The 22312-nt window shown below is 40.9% G+C and overlaps 1 protein-coding gene across 3 annotated transcripts in view; it reads right to left on the bottom strand.

Annotated features, from left to right (window-relative positions):
- Positions 1 to 22312, bottom strand: part of OSBPL1A (oxysterol binding protein like 1A) — a 77624-nt gene that overhangs the window by 8725 nt on the left and 46587 nt on the right. For 2 of the 3 annotated variants that reach the window (XM_032181271.1, XM_032181273.1), the window contains 9 exons: positions 20486 to 20648; positions 12301 to 12457; positions 6514 to 6589; positions 4962 to 5096; positions 4528 to 4625; positions 3624 to 3806; positions 3022 to 3129; positions 2841 to 2930; positions 2451 to 2577 (listed from right to left, as the gene is read on the bottom strand). In XM_032181271.1, coding sequence (XP_032037162.1) covers positions 2451 to 2577; positions 2841 to 2930; positions 3022 to 3129; positions 3624 to 3806; positions 4528 to 4625; positions 4962 to 5096; positions 6514 to 6589; positions 12301 to 12457; positions 20486 to 20648 — 1137 coding nt within the window. The remainder of the gene's footprint in view (positions 1 to 2450; positions 2578 to 2840; positions 2931 to 3021; positions 3130 to 3623; positions 3807 to 4527; positions 4626 to 4961; positions 5097 to 6513; positions 6590 to 12300; positions 12458 to 20485; positions 20649 to 22312) is intronic. The other variant, XM_032181272.1, reaches the window with a different exon arrangement.

Below are 22312 nucleotides of genomic sequence, written 5' to 3'. Positions count from 1 at the left end.
CTACATCGATATCTTCATGGATAAAATTTGGGTGATCAAGTATTAAGAAAGGTCAATTCTTCTACTAGATAAAATGTCCCATTTACTCAAATACAAGCACTTCTATACCTGATGGCATTAATTCAGCCACACAAGATTATGTTACTGTCCTGAACTAAAGCCAGCTAGACAACCAGCAAGACCCTCCCATGAAAATTTGGTGCTACTATCACAGCTAAACACAGCAGTTCATTTCAGAGACCACAGAAGAGCAGAGCTGAACTTAAAGACAACTAATGCTCTAAAACCTCTGCCTACGTGCTAACAGCTTTAATCCTGCTGCTAATAAGCTTTGCTCTCTGATGGTTGTATCAGATAATACAGGCTGATGTTTTAGTACAAAATAAATCCCACCACCTAGAATGGGCTCAACAGTCCTCCAAGCTGATTCAATCTTTCAGAAATTAGGAGTTTGAAGCAAAATAGATCAGAAAACTCATATAACAAAATATAATAAAAAGTACTCATATAGCAGAACAAGGACACTTCAGTAACAAGATGTCAAATTCCAAACCAACTTTTACAGAAAAAAACTAGAATGCATGATACAATTTGAGTCTGGTTTGATACATGATCTTAAAAATGCCACAAGAATTAAAAGGAATTCAGGGAAAAAAAAAAAAAGAAAAAAAAAAAGCATTTTTCAAGTGATTTTGCCACAACATTGACTACTTTATACTCAGCACTGCCCAATATCTCTTTCATAAGCTATACTACCAGAAGGATAGTGAAAGACTTGCCAAAGCAAGATCTCTAGTGTCTGTAACCAGGCATAAATGAGGACAAGTGCCTTACAGTATTTCCTTCCACATATTAGCACTGAAAATTCTGCACAAAATGTTTCATCTTGATAAAAAAAAAAAAAAAAAAAAAAAAGCTCTAGTTTATTCAGAGCAGAGTTATCTTGGCCTAACTCAAGGGTCTACTCTTATCCTGATGTTGGTAAAATACTACCTTTGCATACATTAAGACTAATTCAGCCCTCTGACAAATTATATTTCCAGTAGTTTCATCCCTATAAAAATCAGAGATTTAGATGGAAAACCTGGGGCATTTTGAAAAAGGACTTGCATTCCAGCTGCTCCCATAAAGGGAGACAGAAAAAATCCTACATTAGCAAAAACACAGCAAGAAGGAATTGCTGGAAAACAACTAAAAAAAAATCTGAAAATTCTAATTAAAAGGAATTTGAATGGCAAATTCCTTTCATGCCTGAATAACAGCTTTATTACCTTGAAGGTAATAAACACAAACAAACCACATCCAGATATTATACTTGAGACTTGTGTCACCGAGGTCAAAACCTATATGCAATATCAGCTTCTCGAACACAAGGGGGCAGTGGGATTACATATTCAACAAAAACTATGCTGATTGATAGTGTGCATTACAGAGCTTTCAGTTTTCTTCACAGAACTAGTTCTGTTAAATGAATAGAAAATACGTGCTTTACTTGTGTCAGAGGAACACGTAGTTTGAGCTTTACACAACAGCATGCTTCATTTTGACCTGTAAAGCAAGGGCCATCTTCAGCTTTGTTGTTCAGTGGTAGCTGAACAAAGACACAAGGTATGTTTTTCTTTGCTCCTTTCTCCCTAGAGCTCACCAGGCCAGACTCAAGGAGAAGCAGTAATCCCCAGTGCCTTAGTACTCTCCTGATGACAGGCACTGGAGCAATCTCAGATACAGCAACAGTCTGAACCTGCACAGGAACAACTGCTTTCAAAAGTTATCTCCCTTGTTTTGACATTAAAATGACCAACACCAAAACCAACAAAGAAATCTGGCTATAGTCACCAAAGGGGAACAATCCCTATTTTAAGTAACTGTGAATGATTGTTCTTCATCAAGCTGTAAGGGGCCACCATCACCATACACCTTAAACAAAAAGCTACCAGAGGTCTGAAACAATTAAGAACATTTTAATTTTTCTCCCAGAATAAAGAAAAAAAATGCAACTGTGGGAGAAAAAATTAAATGATTCTATGGCTGGGACAATGTAATAGAAAACAATACCTTGGAAAAGCTGAAAAATAGGATCTCCTATTAAGATGAGAAGCTAGTCTATTTTGCCTCTCTAAGTCCAAGTTCTCCTGCTAAAACACAAACGTTATCGTACATTATCAGAACCACAGTCCAACTAACAAATATGCAATACCTCCTTGGGAAGAAGGGGCAGGTATTGAACCAGCCAGCAGCTAGATAACTCCAATATTTGGGAAGCTTTAATACAAATCTGTGAGAGCACATGCCTTTTATCCCTTAATACCGATATTCATCCAGTCTGGTTTTGTGGGATCACTAAGAAAGACAGAACAAGTGAACAGTAATCCTAATGCTCTTAAACGCTACAAAAACATTTAGCTGCCCTATCATGCCTCTGAGATACCACCTTCATACGTGACTAGTACCTGTTTACTGCTTTTCTTCTCTTCTGCATTTTTCTTGTCATTTTTTTTGTAAGCTTCGAAAGTAGCTGGGTCAACACTGTACAGACACTCCGTCCACTTCCCATACAGTGCACAAAGTTTCTTTTTGCTGTCAAGAAAGACCAAGTTTACAAAGGAGCTTAAAGAGATTTATTTCATTTCAGACAAAAATAGCTGAAAAAAAAAAAAAAAAAAAAAAAGGACTTTTGAGGGCAATTTTTTTTTTAAACTGCACACTTAGTGTTACACAATTCACAACCTGCTGTTTCAGGTTTATGCCCTTGGCATACTGTGTTAAGGACATTCAGGCCTACAGTTCCCTTCACAAACAAAGGGCAGCAACTTGCTTCTTATTAGCAATGAAACTGTTACCTCTTGTCCTGAATGTATCCTTCAACTTTGTGCAACTCCTTCCCAAAGAGGCCACAGGGCTTGAAGCTTAGTACACACTTCTCGCCAGTTCTGCAGGCAGAACAAGATGGCACCAATTACTTCCAAATATTTCTCCTTTTTGAACTCGCAGCAAGTGAAAGCACTCACATTCTCAACTTACTTGTGGTTAGTTATTTCCACATTTCCGTACTGCTCAATCCAAAGTTTGCCCACAATGATGTTATGTACACAGCAAGTAGGATTTGTCCATGTGTAGGCTTCATTGTGTCTGTGGGATATAAAAATAAGTTACTTGTATCTTTGTATTGAATGTCACTGCTGCAATAAACCATCTTCCATAAATGGCATCAAGTCTTGAAACAGACATAGCAAGAAGCCCAGCAAAGTAAGAGTTTTATTAACCTCTTGCTACTGGTTTTATCAATTCCTTAAACAGCAACTTCAGTGTAGACACTGAATGACAGACATTAGGAAAGCCAATAGGACTCAAGTGTGCTAGTCTTAGTAGGACTGGATGCCCAGGCATCTGTGCAGAACGCAGTAATAAGCACCAACAATTACTACTATTATTACACAGTTCATTAAGGCAAGCGATAGCAGTTCCTTTCATCTTCTCACTCCCTCCACCCCACAAAGCAATCTGCCATCAAACATTAGGATGTGGGCGTTAGACATGCTCATTCCTAAGCCACGAGGCTCTAATGCGCACTAACCATCAAAGATGTGGCCATGTACCTACGCAATTCTTACTTATCAACTTACTCAAGGAGCTCCAAAGTCATTGTGCCTTTTGGTTCCGCTTCCACGCTCTTGCCCCAGAATTTGAGTTTAGGATAAATTGATCCATGAAACACGAAGTCGTTATTTAAACCTTCAGCATAGAAAGCACTGATGGGTGGATGATGGCTAACTTGCTCTGAGAGAAGCCTAAATCCAAGATCATCTCTGCAAAATAAAGGTTCTAAAAATCAGTATTCTGAAGATACAAAATAAAAATGACAGAAAGCATTTATCTAAGGTATCAAGTACAGTGAGGTTCTTTTCCCTATGGTGAAATAGATAGTTGGACCCACACACAGTTGCTCTACTCAGTGCAAGACTTAGTTAAAGCCCTAAGGTAGGACAAAAAACAGCTCAACTCATACATAAAATATCCTCACTCTAAATAACCGAGGACATCATGTAAAGATGTAGCAATAACGACCAAATCTGATCAGTGTGTTTACTTTGATAGTGACCTCTTCTTTAAACTTTTGCTTAGTTATAGACCAGATGCTCACTTGTTTTAGAGAAGAGTTTGCCCTCAGTGCAGCTGCACAGTACCATATTAGCATAGCCCATTTGTATTCTGGACACTCATACAATGAATATGATACTTCTAACATCTTGTGCATCTTTTCATTGATACGGTTTCAGAAAAGTCATTTTTTGTATAAAAAAGAAGCCTGCTTTTCGAACTGACAAATTGTGTAGCCTTCTCTGAGTTGAAAAGTTCACTGGGGGTTGAAATTTCCCTGAGGGGCACATGGCTGAACACCAGCACATTGCAAACACCTTCAGCAGCTGCGAGAATAGGCAGCATCTTACGAGCCACCTGACAAATCTAATCAAACATTAGTACATCAAATACCACCCTTTGCTCTTCAGTGCATCTTCTGTTCATTACCTGATCAATTCATACGTCTCTCCAAGCAATGGGTTGAACGGCTTCCCCGTACGTTCCCACTGTGAAGCTACAGCAGACACAGCAAAGGCAGCTACACACTGTTCAAAAAGAACGAGCACACAGTTCATCTCCAGGATTTTAGTCTTTATCAAACATTAACAGTCACAGTATTATAGAATGTCTCTTCTGAAGTGGCACAGAAAGGTTCTACTTTCAAGGGAGGGCAATAAATAGTTTTCCTCAAAAATGCTAAAAAAAAAAAAAAAAAAAAAAAAAAAGAGCAAGCCTCAGGAAAAGCAAAACACTTTCTTAGGTACGTAAAACTGATTAACAAGAGCATCTGACATGAAGCAGATTATAGCAGTTCCTCCTATACAGAGACTATCTACAAAGAAAAATGTCCAAATGCATTTAAAATATCACAGCCAAAGTACCTGCATTCGCTCCGTCGTGCTAGACAGCGAGCTGGCTTTGTGGATGAGGTATGTGTGCTCCATGTACTCTGTAAGTCGCTGAAGGAAGCTGAGGGGCTCGTTGAATATAACTGGCATTGTGATCTTGGACAACTCCTGATGCACAAATGAAATTTGTGTTAAAAAACAAATGAGTAGATACGCTGCCCTGTAGTAACCCAAACCTAATTGGCTTATTACAAAAATAAATTATGCTCTTAGTGCTAATGCAATGTGCTTGATCTGGCTCTGCTAATGCCAAAAGGAAAAAACCCTCTACATCCCTCGTGAGCTTGGTAAGCTTGTGTTGGCATGTAAGGCTACTTTGAAACAAAAAGAAAATAAAACATCAAATAAACTAACTTCCCACTAACACACACATTAAGAAAGTGAGACAAAACAACAGAGTGAAGTACGATGGGTCCTTTCAAAAACTAAGTTATTTATTACTCTTAAAAAGGATATAGGCCACCTAATTACTTAAACATATTATCTTTTCTGGAGGCAGGTGAGCAGGCTGGGGATTAGAATGGACGACAAAACGTCACTGTACAGGAATACAAACAGGATTTTTTTATTCTGAAAAGGGAATTTCTATAACAGGAATATAAATTTAATGCAGTTTTGATGCTGTTTATTCTCTTTCATATTTTTTAAAACATGCCCTTTGAATGCATGATGTAGCAATGTTTAAAGCCATCTGCAGTAGCAAATTAAAAGCATAGTATGACCACTGGCAATGCATGTTGTAAACAGCACTGTTCTTAACCACAAAAACAAGATCTAGCACCTTAGCACCTTTGTGGCTTTGTTTTTTTTTGTTTGTTTGTTTTTGTTTTTCCTCCTTACACACACCTTTTGCAAGATAGGCTTTCAATCTGTTCTTTGTATTTTAGGGATATAACACTTCTCTGCTAAAGCCACTGTGACAAGCATCAGATGCTTCACAACTCAGGAGACCTGGAGCTACCAATAGAGGCATTCCCTAGCATTTTCACTTCTTGTTTGGTGTTGTGTGCTGTTTCTAACCAGAGCAGGGGAGGAGGAAAAAACAACAGTGACTAAACACACACATGCCCTTCTGTAGGCTAGTGTTACAGGATGATTGAGGTTTATCAGCAGTAAGTACTTTCAGCCCACTGCAGGATCTAATTGGGAGAACAACTTCACAATTCACCCTTAGCTGGAAGCAGATTACATGCCAGCCAACTAACCTCTGATCTGTTCACTGGCCAGTAACACTGCTAGGAGTGGAGACTGAAATACTAGGGGAGCAGGGAGAAGAGCAAAGTTAAAGTTTCTGTGAAAGTTAAAAACAGCAAACTGCTACCACAAAGTACTTTAAGGCTTAAATTAAAGAGAAAATGCTCTTAATCGAGCAGTATTACACTAAGCAATTCTAATTTTCCTAGTTAAAAATAAACAAAGAACAAGAAGCAAATTAAAAAAAAAAATAAATCCCTCTCCCCTCTCACTTAGGCCTCAAATGAAACAGTAACTTCAAATCCTTTATCACAGCTTTCTGATTACCCACCATTCCAATGCATTTTCTTAAGATACTCCAAATACTGAAGTCATTTCTGGAAAACATTGGAGATGGCAAGCTTGTTCTGTGGAAAGAAATGGGGAAGAAAGAGAAACAGTAAGAGAAGTTTTCCATTACTAATGGTGACTGATAAACCCAACTACTCTTCTTTGAAAGTAAGAGTTTTCCAAATCACCCAGTAAACTGTAAAGCCAAACCACTCTTAGCTAGCACAAAAGGGCTGGGAAGCTTTCATTACAAATACCAATCTCATTTAAACTTTCATGTCCATAAGCTCATTTAAACAAAATTCCATATATTAAATTAATAATAATAATAATAATAATCATCATCATACATTTAAAATTAAAACCCAAAGGGGAACAACAGTCCTACTTCGAATCATATAAGCTGCTTTACCTGACCAGAAAGCTGAATTTTTCCAAAACCAGTACCATTCTCTTCATTTTGTATAAGAGCAATGGAAAAGAATTCCTTTTCATGAAGGACACTGCAGGTACATTCACTATGTCTGAACAGATTTGGGAGTTAAATAGTGGGGTTTCTTCTTGCTAGTCACCTGTGTAGCAACAATGACGGGCCATGCCATTTATTGCCTATAACTATAATCAACCCTCAAAAAGAAAAAAAGAAAGAAAAAAAAAGAACAGAAAAAGAAGCTTCATTAAAGAGCTGAACAGGTAACAACCTTTTCTACAGGGGGCTGACATATCTGGACGCAGGTCTGAAACGTACTTTCAAGACCAACATTTAGGCTGTGCCATACAGCTTGTATTCCTCAGCATTACTTGAAATTGGGTAACGATTTTGTTCCATTTTTGTACTGCTACCAACCAGCTCAACTATTAACCCAATTTACCCAGAGAAAGGCAGAAATATAGGTCAATGCCTTTTGTCCACAGCAACACTGAAATCAGTGTTTGGATTATGAGGCTATTACCAATGAGGAAAATCCTCAATAGATAAGAGCTATCTACAGCTCACTCAAACAGCAACAACTACTTAATTTCAAAGTTTAGCCAACTCTGCCTCACAATTGGCACCCTCCTAACCAGGAAGGTGCTGTTTCCCCCCACAGTAGCTACAGCAATACGTTTTTATTTTCTTAAGAGTTGCAGTTTGAATAGGATGTAGGTGCCTCCTCCATCCCACCTTTTTGATTAACAGAAACATTGCCATGTGGGAAGAAAAAAAAAATTAACTCGGGCTAAGTTAGTTTCAGTAGCCCTATTTGCTAAATTACCTTCCATACTTATCTATTACTAAAACACCTTTACCAAGGTTGACCTTTCAGTTTTCAGTACAAACAAAAAATGTTCCTTAAAATACAAGACCTATCCTATCAAAAAATAGGATATGCCTGTGTCGTGGTTTAACCCGGCTGGCAGCTAAACACCACGCAGCCGTTCGCTCACCCTCCCCCCTCCCTCTCTGGGACGGGGGAGAGAAATGGAAAGTGAAGCCCGTGAGTTGAGATAAAGACAGTTTAATAAGACAGGAAAATAATAATAATAATAATAATAATACAATGATGATAATAGTACTACTAATAATAATATGTACAAACAAGTGATGCACAATGCAATTGCTCACCACCTGCTGACCGATGCCCAGCTTAACCCCGAGCAGTCCGGCCCCCTCCCCCCGGCTAGCCACCCCTATATATTGTTTAGCATGACGTCAGATGGTATGGAATACCCCTTTGGCTAGTTCGGGTCACCTGTCCTGGGTCTGTCCCCTCCCAGCTCTTACTGCACCCCCAGCCTGCCTGTTGGCAGGACAGAGCAAAAGCCTGAGGTGTCCTTGGCTTGGTATAAGCACTGCTCTGCAACAATTAAAACATCGGGGTGTTATCAGCACTCTTCTCATCCTAAGCCAAAACACAGCATTCCACCAGCTACTAGGAAGAAAATTAATTCTGTTCTAACTGAAACCAGGACAGCCTGAATTCCTTAAAGTACTAAACTACGTTTCATCTTACTTGCTAGCAGCCTAACGCTGACTTGTTTTACTCAGCCTCCCATGCAGAGAGCATGAGTGGGTAGCAGGATTTATTTTAATTGATCGACATGGTATCACTCATTCCCTATTCCAACTTTCCACTCATAGCAAAATATGTGGTGAAACAGATCATTTTGAATTTTATTAAGTATTAAAACACTTTTGTGGATGCTTTGATACAAATGCCCAGGAGAGGACAGTGTCCACCAAGCAATCAGCCTTACTTTCATTTTCAGTGTTGACTTATTTCTCTGTGTGTCCTCGAATGAGTGGAGCTAGCAGAGCATATATTTTTAAGTCCTTCTGCATGTAAAACACTCACATACTTCTGGCTTGAAGTATACATAGGGATTACTTGCCTTAAATATTAAAATTTACATTTTCATGGAAGTTAATCTCCATTCAATTTAACTACATGGAAGTTGGCATTCAGTTTAAGCCATTCACCCACATTTCTTCCTGTGAGTGTAAGAGCCAAAACCGATGTGATGTTCAGTTCGTTCCTCCACATAACACATACATAACAAGGAAACAGAACTGCTTTAAGCCACTAAGAAAGCTAGTGGGGGACAAGTGAGGACACGTGCAAAAACGACAGGCAGCCAAGACCTGAGGCCTACTAACCTTGGCCTACTCCCTGTGATTAAGGGAAAGGTTTGTGAGTGCACAAATTTCCTCCCAGATGTCAATTTTAGAAACACCTCCGGACGTTAATTTTAGCTGTGACAAAAACATCTGCAGGAATTTACTTGCATGTAGAACAGATAAGGTGCATTTAAAGATCATTCACTGAAAAACACTTGTCCAAGCTTTACCTTTAGCAGATTAACTACTAGAGGAATCCTGCTGGGAAGGAGACACAGGGCATGAAAAAGGCATGTTTAGCTCGCTCTTCATGTAAACCTGACCAAAAGACCTCCTGGCTCATGAAAAGCCAAGCACAAACACCTTTGAAAGGTTCCCCTAAAGGGAAAGCTGACTACAGAAACACAGCAGTAAGAGGGAAACAGCAGTGATAAATAGATGTTACACTATGTTACATCCCACACTTCCATGGATTTTTATTTATTTTTTTTAAATTTGGCTCAGATTAAAAAATTCCCCTTCAAAGAAAGAAATGATTCGAATGCTCCCAAGCTAGTTATTTAATGTACTACTCCCCCTAACTAGACAAATCCTCTCCCATGAAGTTTTCAAAAATTATGAAGTGTACTCTCAAATCAGCCTAAAACTACAAGAAGTCACATCAGCCACATTCTTTCAAGCACTATGACCACTCAGTAGGATGCAAGCTATATTAATAAAACCAGACTTAAACAGCAAATTACAAGTCATAACTAAACCTTGGCATTTTCATTTCATTACCTAGCACCTGCCTAGCAAACAGTCTGTTGAAAATCAGGTTGTAACTGATACAAACAGCACCTTTGGTGAAATATTTAATGGCACTGGCTTCACCTGTCTACACCTGTATATCCCAACACTGGTATTTGTTTTTAAACCAACAGATTGACTCTTGCATCACCAAAGCAACAACAAACCAACAAAAAGCAACCTCCGCCTCCCTGCACAAAACACATGCTGCTCAGAAAAAAAAAGAAAAAAAAACAAAGGTGGATGGCAGCTCAGGTTTTCTAAACGGAGATAGGAAAGAGTTATTTATAATGACAGGCATACAGTGTTGGGTACTTATGTGCAGCCCAAATACAGCTGCAGATCCTCTATACAACTAATAAACCACAGGAAGGTATAAAGCATTTTAATCAAAAGAAATTTATCTAGTCTATTCTATAAGCATAGAATAAGTCATTCTATAAGTCATATTCTATAAGCATTATGGAAACTTGCTTACATGTGGTTAACAAAGTGTAATGATGGAATTAAGTGCTGTTAAAAAATTCTGCTCCCTACAGTTTGCATGGCATGAAGAAGGTAAGGTTTCTGCTCTGAAAAGGACACAGGATGATGTGTATTTGTCTACTTGCACTATAAACTAGCCCCAAAACAGGCACAAATCGGAACCAGCAACTCCAGTTAGGTGACACAGTTTTGAATTAAGACTTGCAGCCAGACACAGCAAGCAGATCCCTTACCAGGACAAACACCACAGCCACCACGAGTCTCAGAAACAACGCTAGAAGCACCACACAACTCCCATCCCCTGAGATGGCTCTCGTGGAGGTAAAGTTTAAATTGGTAGTGCTCTGGGGAAAAACAGTTTGCATCAATAGACTTACAGACAAATCCCAGCATGTCACCAAGGTGCCAGGTAAAAGTTTGACATTACAGCTCAACCTAAAACATGCTCTGGCTATTTAGTCATGTAAAGCGTGACCATACATTCTTATCTATAGTGACCATACATTCTTATCTATATTCAAGAGAGAGGTTTCCACTTTTCCTGTGCAGTATATTAATAGCCAGCCAATTTATGCTCTGGCTTTACTGTAATATCCTACATCTTAAGCAACTCAAAGAGAACAACCTATGGACAGATATGTAGACCTTTTCATATCTTATAAAAATAGATTTTAAATGTTCCTCCAGTCACCCAGCTCCATGCAGTTCTGATAACACAGTGCAGCATTATGGAAACTTGCCAAGTTATTTCTTTTCACACTAAGTAGATTATCAGTTGCTGTTAAAACTGCCCAGACAATGCATGTCAACACTCATCATCCTTTTTACATTGATCATGAATTGCCTCCTTTCTCCTCCTGCTTTCCAAGGCAGGGAACGTAATTCAGACGTTCACCTTCACCTAGTGCTTCCCCTCCCTACACTTCCTGTGCTAATTAGGAAAGGCACTTAACCAAGGCCATGAACACCGCCCTGCTAACAGCACAACAGCGCAGAGCAGCACGCTTAGTCAGCTGCTTTACATTACCTTCCCTAACCACACTGCTACTCCACCCAAGCCCTCATTTGCCTTAGTCTTTGCCTGCTACAGGAGGGACATGCATTCAGAGGTTGAACCCTGAGACATCAAGTCTCTGACATTGCCACATGCTGTGACAGTCGCTGCAATTTAGCTAGTTAAGATACCAAGTGATTAAAGCACGTCTCGTTTGCTTTAGTAAAATTAAATTTTAATTCCCTGTTTTTACTGAGATCTGGTGTCCTCATCATCATTGTGCGTGTCCAAACCGCTCCCAAATGAGACTTTCTGAAGCATGCTGAAGTCTGACTTTATCTGTAGCACAAACATCACGTTGCCCTTCACTGAAACTTGAGAATCATGGTGTCTATTACGTCTCATTAACTCTAGACCTATTGTTCCTTTTTATAGGCAAGGAAACAAACAAAAATGGATCATTTGACAACACAAAATAAGCACATAAAACATAGATGAGACTGTTAGAATAAGACTCCTTTTGTTTGCATTTGAGTTCCTGATGGCAGGCTAGCAATATTTTTTCATTCATTCCTAATACCGACAGAAGGATCAAATGACTGGAAATTAAAGAGGCGATGGGAGGCATTAAAGATACATGAAGGAATTAAAAATCCACGTAGACTTCAATAAGACCTACTCATTTTTACACAGCATAATCTATTTTATTTTTACTTATTCAGAATTGATCATCGAAAAGCAAGACGCAAAGGAAAACGCTAGCCATGGAAAAACACTCATCATAAAATCTTAGAACTATTTTTAAACCATCCCTGGCAAAGCTATAGAAGTTTTCCACAATTACGTTTTCAGAGATTCTTGTGGTCTTTCACTCGCCGTTAATGCATGCGGTAATACCTTAAGAACAGGCAACATCCTACCTGTGCTTTTTGATTCCGTTCGACATGGACTCTCCGCTGCCACAAACCTTTTCTTCGGACACGCTTGAAGTTATCGTGTCTTTCGAATCCATGCTGTCCTCCAGCGAGTACGCTGTTGTTGTTTCAAACCCACTTAATGATTTTTCAGATTCTGAATCTGCAAAAGAGCAGGTGCATGTTAATGAATCTGCCGCCAGTGCTGGACTTCAGTCACTAACAGATCCTCTCTCCTTGTACAAAACTGAAACCTAAGTCGGCTCCTGTGTCCTGATGACAGCATCCACTTGGTAAGTAACTAGTACTGTCACAGACCACTGCGGCTCGGTATCTAGACGTAGACTAAAGAATACAGTAGATTAAAACTCCTCTATCCAACAGAGCCCAAACCTGATGTTTTTAGTAAATTGAAGCTACAACAAATTGCTTAGGACAAGCGCCAGCGTCACAAAGATGCCAGTAGCTTACCTAACAGTTAATGCAACAGTCAAGCACTGACGGCTCCTCCTATGTAAGATTTCAGTTTGGTCAAAATTCTTAGACACTCGGTGCTTTTCAGAAGACTTCACTTCCCAACTCACTGAACAAGTAACAAAAAACAAAAGCAGGTGTTGTACACAATATGCTAGCCACGCAAGTCCCAGCAAAGTCTAAACGATAAGCTCATCAATCAATAAGATAAGCTTTGTACTCTGGAAGGTAGGTTAATAGTACAATCCACATCACAGCTACAACTGAGAATATCAACAACACCTTACTTCCAACCTGTGTCTTGGTCAGACAGTGCTTAACCAGCACTTGAGAACAGATCGCCTTGGCCTAAATTCAGGGGCAAAAACCTCCTGGCACAAAGTCTCAGTATGGCTGAGGCTGGAAAGGACCTCTGGAAATCAACTAGTCCAACCCATCTGCTCAAACAGGGTCAGCAATAGCACAGTGCACACGTCCAGGTAAGTTTTGAGTATCTCCAAAGAGGCCACAGGCCTCTCTGGGGAACTTATGCCAGTACCCTGCTCCTCTCACAGTGAAGATTTTCCACATATATAGCTGGAACTTCCTGGGTTTAACTTTGTGCCCGTTGCCTCTAATTCTGTTGCTGGGCACCACCAAAAACAGTCTGGCCCCATCCTCCTGATACTGATGTATAGAAATATCTAAAGGGAAGGTAAGATCCTCTCTCAGTATTCTCTTCTCCAGGCTGAACAGGCCCAGATCCCTCCCCAGTCTTTCCCCCTAAGAGGGGTTCCACTCCCTTAACCATCTTCATAGCCCTTTTCTGGACTCGCTCCAGTAGCCCCACATCCCTCCTGTACTGGGGAGCCCAGAACTGGACCCAGCACTCCAGGTGTGGCCTCCCCAGGGCTGAGTAGATGGGCAGGATCACCTCCCTTCACCTGCTGGCAACACCCTTCCAAATGCACCCCAGGATCCCGTTGGCCTTCTTGGCCACAAGGGCACACTGCTGGCTCATGGTCAGCCTGATGTCCACCAGGACCACCAGGTTCCCCTCTGCAGAGCTGTTTTCCAGCACATCAGTCTCCAGCCTGTACCTGCACTTGCCTTTGTTGAACTTCATGAGTTTCTCACTGCGCAACTCTCCAGCCTGTCCATGTTTCTCTGAATGGCCCCATAGCACTCTGGGCTATTTGCCACTCCTCCCAGTTTTGTATCATCAGCAGACTTGCTAAAGAGGCACTCTGTTCCTTCTCCCAAGTCAACTCTCTTTCAAACCTGACAAGTTTGCCAAAGGATTATCCAATTGCAAGTCCCAAGAAGCAAGGGAACAGCTCATGACAAGTGAAGATGCACCAATTTCTACCTCATTTAGGAAGCCCTTTAGCAGAAACCAGGTACAACAATGAATGGTAGACAGCCTAATGCAAGCCTCATCTTCCAAAAAAAGCAAACCCAAACTGTCGCAGACACCATTTCTGCTCTGCACTTCCTTCAACATATGTTGCTGCTCTTGGCTGCAAATACCCAGAGAAATAATTGCAAAATTAGTCACTCTCATACATTGATTCTAATTCAAAACCAGCAACCAAAAGCCACTGACATAGTAGCCCATCCAAACCAATATCTCAGCCACAGTTGTCCATTGCCAGGGACTTTCCTGTTTTGTCTTAAAAAGCAATCCCAGTAGCTTCTCCATATCATGTCACTTACACATTGCTTTGGTGAAGGGGACTGTGACAGGACCTTCTACTACATCCAGACCACAAAAGTGTTAAGAACAGGACAAAATCTTGATTAATGGATGTACTATGCCACAACGTCTCCATCCTCTAGAGAGGATGAGCTCTAGAAACAAAAAGGAGATCTTTGCTTTCGTTAAAAACATCCATCTCTATTCTCATCAAGTCAGTACTGAAATTAAGCCAGTTGCTAGGGAATGAAAAGAAGTGCCAGCTGGTGCTGAGGATATGCTAAAAAAGTGGACTGGCACTCCACAAAATCTTCTCACAAGTTTCCCCAAATTTGTCGGTCTAGTTACATGCCAATTTATGACGTAACGTATCACAGAATTAGTTGGGTGGGTACTGTTTATAAAAAGTAGGATAAGCAGATGATTTTTTATTTTTTACCTGTGGACAACTGTTACATAAATACAGATTTCTTTAGAGACCAGAAGCCTAGGTAGTCAGAAAAACACTGCTGCATACTCAAATAGCACAGAGGAAAGGACACGCTAGCAGTGTAACACAACTGGGCCCTCAGCACCCTGACCACCTCCTACAGCCAACGCATGACAAGCCCTAAACTCCTCCCAGGTAAGTTTTCTAGTTAAGTAGCTGCTTAACTGTGCCAACAGTTATTGTGACAGGGAAAGCATGAAACAAGGACCAAACCCTGTAACACAGCAGAGGAGTCTGCCTGCCATAAGGCTCCTTTACACCATCAGGGGCTGTCTTGTTTTCAGGTGAGCATCATGACGACATTCCCCACAACTCCCTCAACGTGAATTTCTGCAACAGATCTAGGACTCCAGAGGTGGAAAGAACAGGATAGGTAAGCTTCACCAGAACCACTGATCATACTGATATGCCTCTCAGCCTAACGAGAATCTTTAAAGACTACATGTGCTCAGGTCTCCAAATGCTGGCCATATGTCACAGTGCCAGGAGACAACTATGCTGAAATGACAGAGCCCAGCACCTGCAAACCTCTTCCAGGGCTGGACAATGACCAGCCAGCCTTCTCCAGGGCACATGGCTTACTTAATCAAAATAAATAAATAAATAAAAAGCATGTTGTGCAATGAAGAATGGTGAAACCAGAATGAAAACCAGACACTGTTAGAAGAAATTCACTCTCTATAGATGCTCCTCCCATATCTCTGAGAAAGGGCTCTCATTGAGAAAGCATGTCTACAACAGCTCCTGCCATTAAAGAGCTCAGTCACTAATCCCTAAAACCTCAACTATCTTTTTGGCAAAACCAGATTAACAAGCCTTGAGAGTTCGCTTAGGTGTCAGAGTGAACAAACCCGGTATTGTATCACTAGCCTGATCAACAGGCAACTCAAAGCAAATTTTTCCCGATGTACTTAGAGCTATCTCTTTTCTGAATTAAGATTTGCATACTCCCCCGTTACAGTAAAAAAAGGATTTATATTCACAAGTTGCTACAGAGCAGCTGTCAAACAGATGACTAGGAGAAAATGAGATTTTATTCTAGTGAACTGAAGGGGGTGTGGGCCGAGGAGGGGGGAGACAGAATAAGACTCCCTATTCAGAAGCCAAGATTTAAGTGATCTTTAAGACAAGAAAAGGCTGAACATAAAGCTCTCCAGCTCAAAACCCAAAGTGTCAGGGTAACAGTAAAACGTCAGCTACCTTTTACAAGAGTGGGAGAGCAAAAGCAATGATCACCTAAGTCAAGAGAAGGTCATCTCTTATTGCAACAACTGGTCAGCCTCCAGTTTCCAACGAAAAGATTGGTCAATGTATTAGAGCAATAAATACACCTTCAAAAGGTATTGTTTAACCACCGGCAAGGTTGTGTTTCAACACTGACCAGGTGGTTCTCACCCTCTCTCTGAGATGCTTGGATTTGCTCTTTTAACTATCTTTAAGGCAAGAAGCCCATAGCCAACAATATTCTCATGGAGGTTGTGGAACATTTTTGGTGCATTCAAATATAGCATTTGACAAAATACCCTAAATATGGAAGGGAAGAGCTGTAAGTTCCCATGCTTTTTTTGTATGACTTTTAAGTGAGCTGATAACTGGAAACAAACTAAGAAGTGAACAAAAGCACCAGAACTCATCTACCACTTCTAGCAGAGCAGCATTTAAGTACAGTGTTGATGAACACAGCACCCATGAGTAGCACGTAACAGCTGAAGCCGTACTATGGCAGGTTAGGTTTAATATAATCTACATATGCCTGCAGCTAAATAACTGCATTTATAGTAAGATCACATCTGTGCAAAACTGTCAACGCACACTTCAACGCACACAAAAGCTTTGTTTGCAAAACAAAGAGAAAACCTTCTTGGATAAAACCTTTTACCAAAAAAACATCAAGACAGTTACAAGCTCTTCCTAAATTGGGTCTTTGATCTGCAGATAATTAGGGACAAGGCAAAATCAAGTACCTTCACCCTATAATTCTTGACCTGCTTAGCCACTTTTCAGCATTGCAGATGACCGCACTTGTATTCTGTCTTCAAATGCTTCCTAAGGTTTGTGTGCTTGAAACTGGTAACGTCTCCAACTCTCTGGAAGATGCCACTGGTCCTTGTAAATTTTGCCACTTGTCCAGTGCATCTTCCCTTCCACAATGCCTCCCTTGCCCTGCTCTGCTCTGAATGTAGGAGAGTTTGGCACATGTTAACCATTCAAACCTGCAGCCAAGAGCTCAGGCACTTCACGTGCTACTAATAAACATTTCCACCACTCCCAGGATGAGAAGGTGAAAGCACCAGGAAGCACTGTTAAATGACCTATTACTAACAGAGTTCAGGTTAACAACACAAAATTTTGCTGGTTTTGAACTCTGGAAATCATGCTTTTGTAATGCAAACTAACTCCTAGTTCCTGTAGGTTCTTCCTTTCATGGTCAGGATCTACTGCCCTCCCACTGCGGGGGATTCAGCATTTACTGTAACACCCAGAAAACACTGATAGCAGCATATCACTTAAAATTAAAAGAGAAATAATATTAAAAAAAAAAAAAGGAAGACTTCGGCAAATAAACGACTACAGTACGCAGTCTTACCAAGTTATAAACATCTTCTTTACCCCGGTTTTGGAAAAGAAATAGGGCATTTCTGTAATAGTGAACACAATTCCACAGTACCCACAACCAGAAATACACAACACAGGCTTATCAGTGACCAGCTTAGCCTATGCCAACATTAGCAAATAGCATGCCTCAGCTGGAGCAGATCTGTAGACTAAGCAGATGGTGCTGAGGACTTGGCACTTGAACTAGATACATTTCTATTGGTTTTCTCCTCAGATTAGCTCTACTCTCCTACTATGGATCTGTGTCTACTGGGAACTGAACTGTATCTTCTGATTCACCTTCATTCAAGAGCCCAATTCATGCGTTCATATTGCTCTGAAGCATGAATCAGACCGTGGTCAATGGGGACAAGATGATGCTGCTGTGAACATGTTCTTTCTATTACATCTCACGTTCAAAAACACGTTTGAAAATTCTTGCCTTGCTCCCAATTGTCACAGCTAGTGATACATTTGTTGAGAGTAAACAAGCAGAAGTGTCTAATGCACGTAAATTCCAAAATAAATATTTTAAAAAAAAAAAAAAAAAAAAGAACAAAAAAGCGGCAGTGGCTCCTTCTTTCAAGTTGTCAAGTCAAAGCTAAGGATTCTTCAGCTCAAAGTGCAAGCTGAGTTATGCAACACTCTCACTTCTGTAAACTCACTCCTACAGTGAAAATTTAAAAAAATCAGAGAACTATAACCAGGCAAAAACATAACTGGAAAAAGATGGGGTACTAACAGATAAAATGCTCTCCAAGTAGTCCATTGACAGACATTATAACCTGTCACAGCACCCTGTTAAAATACATTGGCATTTGCTGAATCTCTCCTGCTGACTAGTAAGATGATTTGTGAACACGCCCATTTATCCAAAATGAACAGACATTTGAAAAACAGAATTAGTAAAATCTTCGAAGACCCAAAGTCTGAGTATTTTAGATTTCTAAAACTTGTTCGCTTGTGACAGTTGGGTCCATTGTTCTCTGTTAGGAAAATATCACCCTATCCCCTCTTTCAATAGCCCAAGAAAGGAGACCCACATTCCCAAACTCTGAGCCAGTGTCATGTGTCCCCTGACCCCTCTGCTCTCACTATGGTGGTGCACTACAGTCCTTCTAGCTGAAACTCAACAGACATGGCAGAAAAGCAAGAGGGTTAGTAAAGTAATCAGGACCCTAGCGATTAGCTTAAAAAAAAAAACAAAAAACAAAAAAAAAAAACACCCACAACATGCTTCATATCACACCCACAAACATCTAAATCCCTTTGTGCTTATGGTGAAAGTCGTAACATGCATCCAGCAGCCAGGAAACTACGTCACATCTGCCTTTCTCTAGCCCACAAAATCAGAGTGCCCTTCCCCCAGACACGTGTCCTCAAAGGCACAGAGGACCCAAATCACTACAAAGCACCACATGTGAGCAGCCTAGAGAAGAGAATCTAATGCAAGTCTGGTGAAGCTGACAGTCAAGAAAGTGAGTGTGTCCTGGAAAATTATTTAAATTGCAATCAAGATGAATTATGTCATGTAACTCTCTCCTTTGGGAGAGAGAATTGGCATATGTTAAACTGTGTGTGTGTGTATATATGTATGTATGTATACATACAAATGAAAATGTCACACTACTTGACTCTGTGTGATTTGTTTGCAGCTTCGAGAGGCAAAAACACCACCTCTCTCAACTAGGCAAGCAGCTTTCATCACTTTCATTCAAGAAAAGGACTTAGGAGAGGTATAGAACAACAGATCTCTAAAGCTGAGAGTTCTCTCACATGCACAAAGCAGGTCTGGCTGCAGAGGCTACATTCCAGCAGCACCATATAAACAAGTAATCTCTGCTTTGTTACAACAAGCAAAGAGCCCGAGGCCTTTCAGCAGGATTATTTTTTGGGTTCTAGTTGAAGAACCTGTTTCTAGAGTCCTTCAATCTCTTCCCTTTGCTGAAGATTTAAATTCGTTACTGTGCCTAGGAGTAGTCTGTTGTTGATCCACTGTGTTCCTGTGCTGCACTTGAGATACTCTGAGAACTTGACCACAGAATCCACTCTGCCTGTTTTTATTCTCTGCTTAGTTAAGTTGTGCACGACACAACGCCCATCGAGGAGACTGAGAGTGCTGCTTCTCCTCATCTGTCAGAACCATCAGACAGCTGAATTTGGAGAAAAGTAACCCCAAATATACTTCCTCGTAAAGTATGCCAATCTAATTATCCACTACATTTAGCCTACGTTCACCCTTCAGATTTTCCAGACCCTTCTTAGCTGTAGTCAGCTTTGCATTGTGGGATTACCCAATGAGAGCTATTACTGAGCTCCACCACGTACAGCCTCTACACTAACTCATACTGTAACCACCCTCATGCAATTCAGTTTTCCAAAATTACTACCTGCATGTTCTGCAAACAAAAAATATGAAAGATTCTAAACTGGAGAGCAGACAGTAGACAGAAAAGATATTTCAGGAATACACAAAATACTTTGTTTCATCCTTTTCTTCCACCTGCGACACCTAAGGTAAGTGAAATAAAACAAGCCTTTCTTAAAGTCATTATCCCTCAAAACCTGTGTTTCTTACATGGATCTTAAGAAAAAAAAGAAGCACCACCATGAAGAATGCAAGTCATAAGGCTTCCCGATACAGTTACATCTCCCAAAATAGGAGTCTTAAGTTTTGCTATTTTAAAAAAGGGCGTAGACACCCAAGCAGTCAAACCTTTTATGACCGTCCTGAGTTTTGCAGCTTTCTGTCACACTCACATGAAACAATACAATTCTACAGGTGAACTAGGGCAAGACTTTAGAGGCTCAGTCACCAAGCACATGAAGCATTCTCCTCAGAGACAGTTCCATGTTAGAAAGACAAAGATTTCACTTAAAGTGCAACAGTTCCCCCCACCCCTTCAATGAGATCACCATGCTGGCTGCACACTTGCATTCTGGACGTAACTACTTACCTGAAACAGCATCATAGAACTGCTCTTCACTGATGATGCTGAGAGGAGGAGATCCCTTAACCAGAGACTGCTCTAGTTCATGGTGTTCAGTAGCTAGCGTCTCTAATGCTTCTGACAAGATCTTGTTTTTCTCCTGCTCATGCTCCAGTTTCAAATTCCTCACCTATAAGTAGATACATGTATGAATAAAATCTCATCTCTCCAAAGAATGTGTAGCTGAAAGCTATTCAGAAAATAGACTCAAATAAATAACTGGTTCGAAGGCAAACAGCTGGAACTGAGGCCACACTGATTAAGGAGAATATTACAGCACGTCTATGACCACGATATGGTTGTTACTCAGCGTTTTTCAGTAGCTGAGAAATCTTGTCAGGTAAGATCTGATATTACAAATCAAAAATCCACAAGCAAATTCAAACCAAATAACTGTACCTTAAAACTCAGGGGAAACACTTACAACTCAGACAACCTTAAATATGGAGTTACAGCGATCAGTTTCCACATGCACCAAGCTCCTTGTACTAGTCTGCTCTAATTTGGGCCAAGAAGAATCATCTAAATTGAATTACAAAGCAAATGGCAATGCCAGCTACAAATAACTGCAGCTAAACTGTGAGCCGAAAACATTTAACCCTGAGGATTAAAGAAGGAGGTTAAAGCAGAGATTCCTCTACTAACTGATTTACCTTCCATATAAACAGCTCTCTCCCCCCACTCCCAAAACAGTTTACAGAGGAGCCAGAAGCTGACAAGGAAAGAAGACCAGCCACCAGATGGTGGAAGGTTTGTTGTTTTTTTAAGCCCACACATGTAATCACCATCAGAGAGGAGAATGATATCTGCATATTGAGTCCAGGACTAGTAACAGGAGAGCAACATGTCCTTCCTATTTCCTTTTTTTTTTTTTTTTTTTTTTTTTTCTTTTCCTGCTGGTGCTTCCTGTCTCCTCCTCCTCCTCCTCTCAGGGGAAGGAGGAGAGCTCATAGAATATCCTGAGTTGGAAGGGACACACAGGGATCATTGAGTCCAACTCCTGGCTCCACACAGCACCACCCAGAAATCAGACCATGTGCCTGAGAGCATTGGCCAAATGCTCCTTGAACTCCAGCAGCTCAGTGCTATGACCCCTGCCCTGGGGAGCCTGTCCCAGCACCCAACCACCCTCTGGGTGCAGAACCTTTCCCTAACACCCAGCCTGGCCCTCCCCGTCCCAGCTCCATGCCGTTCCCTCGGGTCCTGTCGCTGTCCCCAGAGAGCAGAGCTCAGCGCCTGCCCCTCCGCTCCCCTCGTGAGGGAGCTGCAGGCCGCCATGAGGCCTCCCCTCAGCCTGCTCTGCTCGGGGCTGAGCACACCAAGGGACCTCAGCTGCTCCTCGTGTGTCTCACCTTGTACTCCAGCCTTATACTGCCTTGTACTCCAGCTTGCTCTCAAGGTCAGGTTGTGACTCTAACTCCCCCTCCACTACCAACACGCACGGATGTGACACTCTCGGAACAATCACAGGGACAACTTACACATGTCCCTAAGCAACTTGCACATATACCAACATTACCTTTTCGAATCTAATTTAAGAACCATTTGGATGTCCCTATCTGGTTACTTTTTAATTACAAAAGCTTCACTTTGGAGGCTTCAGCCCCCTCATTTGTAACCACCACTCAAACAGTATTCAGAGGTGGGCACAAATGAGGAGGTGGGAATTCATGGGCTAGAAAGGAAATACCATAGCAGATTTGCCACTTCCAGTGAAGAGTTTCTATTTTGGCAGTAATGTATCCTCTGGAGAAAGACTTATGGAAGAAATTTTCACCCCCTCAGTGGTGCCAA

Source organism: Aythya fuligula, chromosome 2 (assembly GCF_009819795.1).
Source record: "Aythya fuligula isolate bAytFul2 chromosome 2, bAytFul2.pri, whole genome shotgun sequence".
NCBI classification, from domain to species: Eukaryota; Metazoa; Chordata; class Aves; order Anseriformes; family Anatidae; genus Aythya; species Aythya fuligula.
Note: the sequence above shows the minus strand (reverse complement) of the source record. Positions and strands in the feature narration are given on the sequence as shown.